The sequence below is a fragment of the Montipora capricornis genome, chromosome 10 (assembly GCF_036669925.1).
Source record: "Montipora capricornis isolate CH-2021 chromosome 10, ASM3666992v2, whole genome shotgun sequence".
In the NCBI taxonomy this organism is placed as follows: domain Eukaryota; kingdom Metazoa; phylum Cnidaria; class Anthozoa; order Scleractinia; family Acroporidae; genus Montipora; species Montipora capricornis.
Window position 1 is genome coordinate 12,824,377 of NC_090892.1, and position 5,000 is coordinate 12,829,376.

A 5,000-nucleotide genomic window follows, 5' to 3' on the forward strand; every position below is an offset into this window, starting at 1 on the left:
AGTTGTAATCGTCGACGTCGCCGTCGAAGATCTTGAAGTCTCTTTAACGAGAAAACTGTTGATTTAAATGATACTTAACAGATAAATAAATTATAACAACTAACCCTTACTGCAGACTTCTTGTTCCACCGTGCTCCCCTAAAACAAACAAAAGTTCAAAAAGTTGGACAATTCACCTATGGACAACATGTCATTGTAATCCACCGGCCATAATGATACTGGCTTCATTCTGCCAATTGCTTCGTGTATTCATTCGATGCCTAGTTTTAAGCCCAATTTACTCGAGTAAGTTTTCATGGATAGGTCTCTCCTTACTTTCTTCGGAATGAAGACAAAAGCAGAAGAAACTAGCCCAGCTGATTAATTCATAAGTGATTAGTGAAGTAAACAGAGACATTGGATTCAGCATTATTCAAACGGCAAATGACAAACGGCGGGCTTTTCATGCATGCTCGAGTCAAAATCAACTCCAGCCTATCTTTTTATTCAGAGACCAGGATACAGATGTAAAATGGTATATTGCTTGTTCCTGGATGCGGGAGGGGGATATAGGAATTTCAGAATCTATGAAAAAGTCATACATTTAAACTGCGTTTTGCTGCAAAAGTATGGTTCATAGTTGTGATGTTCATTACAAGTCTTAGCAGAGAAGAGGATACAACTTACCTCGGTGACACGTGATCTACGGATGGGTACACGGGCTTCATGTTGCGAAATGGATTATCATGATCATTTTTGTGTTGATTAATGTTCTTTATTGCCATAATAACAGGAATTTGTCGGACTTTTGCCCAGCCATGAGTTTTGTTTCTTTCCAGTCTTTTTCTCCTCATTGCTTCAATAATTCTCTGTTCTTCTTTCTCGTCTTGCGTCACAGCTTGCGCGTTTGCTAAGTTATCCACTGCGATAGCTAAAAATACGTTTAGTAATGTATCTGAGTTGACTATTGTTAAGGAGTTTCAAAACAGAGGAAAAAAAAGACGTCGTGGGAAATTGAACCCATTTTCGTCTCAAGGGCCACGATACTCTTAACGACCGCAACCACTATCGATCCGTGACGAGGATCGATAAAAGGGAGCTTAAGCAACGACAACGGCGACGGCAACGAGAATGCCTCAAATTTGCATATATAGTGGGCAAAACAGTAGCTCTGCACACGTGCGGTGTTCATTTTTGTCCATTTCTTTGCCATCATCAGCAAAACAACGACGTAAAATAGCCAAATTTGAGGTTTTATGGAGGACGTCAGTAAAGTCTGCTTCGAGCCTAGTGGCCCATCAGGCCGGCGCCTATCTCCGGTTACTGTAGCATGAAGCGACTAGGAGTATTTCTACTCCCGCCTGGATGGGATGCTAGTCCATCGCAGGGTTGCTCCCAGCATTAAATTTGCCAGTACCCATTTATACACCTGGGATGGAGAGAGGCACTGTGAGAGGCGCTGTGTAAGTGAACACAATACAATGACCCGGCCAGGGCTCGAAACCGGACCGCTCGATCCGGAGTCCAGCGCGCTGACCGTTAGGCCACCGCGCCTTCCACAGAACGTCAGTGCCTGGAGATAAATTTTCATTTTCTCCCCTTAATTAAGCGTGACTCATATCGGATTCATTCTTGAGGGACTGCCACACCAATGTCATGTCAAAAAGCTTGGAATATTTGCGAAGTAATTACAATAACGCGGATTTGTATTTGTATGACGTTCTCGTTGCCGTTCCAGTCGTCGTTGCTAAAGCTCCCTAAAATCGCAGTTCGATTCCAGGAACAAGACAAAGATCAAACCAATCACTAGCGGCATTCTCAGATAACTTGACCACGACACTGGATCACCAGTGGTAAATTACCCTACTTGAGCCTATTTTCGGAGTTAGGCTATTATTTATATGGCCTTAGAAACTGTTATGATAAGCACTGTAGATAGATAGATAGATAAATAGATAGATAGATAGATCGATAGATAGATAGATAGATAGTTAGATAGGTTATTAATAAAATACATGGCATCCCGAATTGCAGGTTGGACCGGTCAGCGGTCAGGAAAGATGGCCGTGTATTTTCGTAGCTCCGTGGAGCTTAATGGCTAGTTATATTTTTGCTTTATTCTTTTGTATCCACTTAATTAATTACGTAATTTTTATATGTTTCCAACTGTTAGGGCAAGGTATTAGTTTAACTATTTTTGCCCTTCTCTCATTAAGTCTTCATTATACTTCTCTGTAAACCTGTTTATGTTTTAGAGAAAAACTGTCTGTCTGTCTGTCTGTCTGTCTGTCAGGTTGGATAAAACACAATGGTTGCGGTCACACTTGAGAGAAATAGTGTAACACTAGTGTTGAAACTACTCTAGTGTCAACTCTTTGGTGTTCCCTAAGGGAACACTGAACAATAGAACTTGATTTAACACTAGCTAACCGTTCTCAATTTTTCAATAAAAGACCTTAAATCAGGAACAATAACGCGTCTGTTGCGCCTTAGTGCAAAACGATGTGGTATGGTGTTACAAATACTAAAGCTGAAACAGGCACGTTTCACCATCATCGCTATTTTGTTGACCATTTTTCATTGCTTAAAGGATACAATTTCCCAGGATCACAAGAGAGACGAAATAAAGTGAGGACAACATTCCGCCTATTGTGTGAGCCCCTCCGGATGCAACGATCCCGTCGTTCATCACGGTATTCCAATCTTCGCCCGTCATAATCTAAAGAGATTAAAATAATGTTGTTTCGATTATATTGGTTGATGTATGAGCAATGGTTGAGTATGAATACCTGGCGAGCAGGCTCTGGAGTTTGGCTTTCTAACTCAAACACTACTCTCTTTCTTTTCGTTTTGGCGCGCGAGCGAGTTTGCGGACTACCTGGGGGACGAAGCGCGCCGACGAGTCTCGCGTCTCGCGGCCGCACCGTTCGCCTCCACTTTTCGCAGGCTATATAGTATATAAGAATATCGAGATGCATTCTAAGCTTATGAATTGGGTAGAACATCAGCAGAGCATTCGTCTCTATCCTCATATGCAGTTTCACTTTGTTGGTTGCATTTCCTTGGGTTTTTTTCTGATCCGAGAGGTTTCCTCCGGTAACTCTGGGATTCCCCCGTTGATTTCATTTTAGTGATTTAATTTGATTAAGTTCTAGTTACTACTTCCCCCAATTAGGGCTACAGACTAAAGAAAATCTCACTTCTTCTACTTCTTATGACGATGATGATAATGAATATTATAAAGAAATTTATTTCAGGATGTTGACTCGGGGATACTCGGAAAGAATCCGAGTCCTCCTTTGCAAGTAACGACCCGACGACCTTCCGATTGCGAGTTCGGATGCAGCTCTACCTTTGAGCTATAGGAGACTCGAAACTTTCCGAGTATCCCCGAGTCAACAGCCAAGATTAACATGTAACATCTCTTTCAGTACAACCACGAATACAGCCGTGTTCACATTAGGCCTCGATTATGATCGAATTATAATCCAATTAAGTTTCGAATGGGTTCAAATCAACCAATTACAGTACGTGGTTATAATTGGATTATAATTACGGTTGTTTGAAGTAATTACAGTGCGTACTTGAACGTTAACAGAATGGCGAACACGTGATGGTATGAGCAGACGAAACTTCTTAGTATTCGCTTCATGGAGCGAAGATTAGGATTTGTCTTCTATTCTCATCTCGGAAGCCATCTTTGGTTTTCTTCTCGCCTCAAGCATGGTGATGATCGTCGTGGCAGCCGCGCGATACGGCGCCATTTTGTCTCACACTGCGGGGTTACCCTGCCTGTTGTAGTTGCATTTTCGCAGATGTAAACAGAACCATAATTGAATAATGATAGCCTGAATAATATACTTCAGTTGATTATAATCAACGTTTAGTGTGAACACGGCTTATGATGCATTCGAGACGGCTATATTAATGCCCAAAACAATACAAAAATGTAACTCAATTTTTGCATAATAATAGAGTCAAATTCCCAAAAGACTTTTTCGCCATTGTTCTTTCCAGAGCCCCGTGACGTCAGGTGTAATCAAAGAATAATCAGCGTTTATTTCATACTTCAATCTGGCCTACATAACGGACGCTATTTTTTTTTTATTTTTGAGCCAGCGAGGGCAATCGCGACGCGAGCCCGGGCAATCGCGATGCGAGCGCAAACCGTGACTCATAAGATTAAAGCGCCTGTTATGCTGGCTAGCTTCAATCCGTTGTTTTTCTCATTAAATAAGTAGATGTTTGCTGTTTTCATTCCTATTGCCATTTTTCGGTGGTTAAATTCCCTTTTGACAGAAAACCGTACTCACCTGAAAAACCGCCAACATTGCTTTGAGAAAATTATCGAAGTTTGTTCGATTAGCGTCGGGGCGCTCACTAAACCTATCAATGAATTATAGGATCATAAGTGTTAGCTACAATATAAGGGGTTATTGTAATTGACACTACCGAGCCGTAAGCGAGTCATAAATATATAAATTATTTACTCAATAGAACGGTATGTTAGTGAAGTGGATACTGCGTTTCTGTCCATCTTCATTAAGGAATTTATCTTTGCGTTTGCATGGTACGTTACAACAGCATTTAGAGATAGCTTGACTATAATAACAACAACAACAATAATAATAATAATAACAACAGTAATAAGAATAACAGTAATAATAATAATAATAATAATAATAATAATAATAATAAAAATAACAATAATAATATCCGTTGCATACTTTTGTGGCTATTGGTTTGTGTATCAAGAGAGCCATTGTGATAGCTGCGTACTGATCAAGTTGTTTTAAACGGGACTTCAGAAATCTGGCTAAGTCGGGGATAATTTTTTTAGATTGAGGAAAACATCTACTTCTTGACATTTATCACGTTTGACTCGCTTTTAAGACTCCCAATGTATCCATACTGAACTTAGCTTTAACTTGTTAATAAACTTAGCTTCTTTAAAGTGCAGAGAACATTAACATCTAAGACCACGCTCTTGGTCATTTTTTGTTCATTCTCTTGAAATGCAC

At 40.3% G+C, this 5,000-nt stretch overlaps 1 protein-coding gene across 2 annotated transcripts in view; it reads right to left on the reverse strand.

Moving 5' to 3' along the window:
* The window catches only part of LOC138021902 (voltage-dependent calcium channel type A subunit alpha-1-like), a 79,319-nt gene that overhangs the window by 45,102 nt on the left and 29,217 nt on the right, over positions 1–5,000 (reverse strand). For both annotated transcript variants that reach the window (XM_068868924.1, XM_068868925.1), the window contains exons 15-18: positions 4,293–4,365; positions 2,575–2,698; positions 667–934; positions 105–138 (exon numbers count right to left, since the gene is read on the reverse strand). In XM_068868924.1, coding sequence (XP_068725025.1) covers positions 105–138; positions 667–934; positions 2,575–2,698; positions 4,293–4,365 — 499 coding nt within the window. The remainder of the gene's footprint in view (positions 1–104; positions 139–666; positions 935–2,574; positions 2,699–4,292; positions 4,366–5,000) is intronic.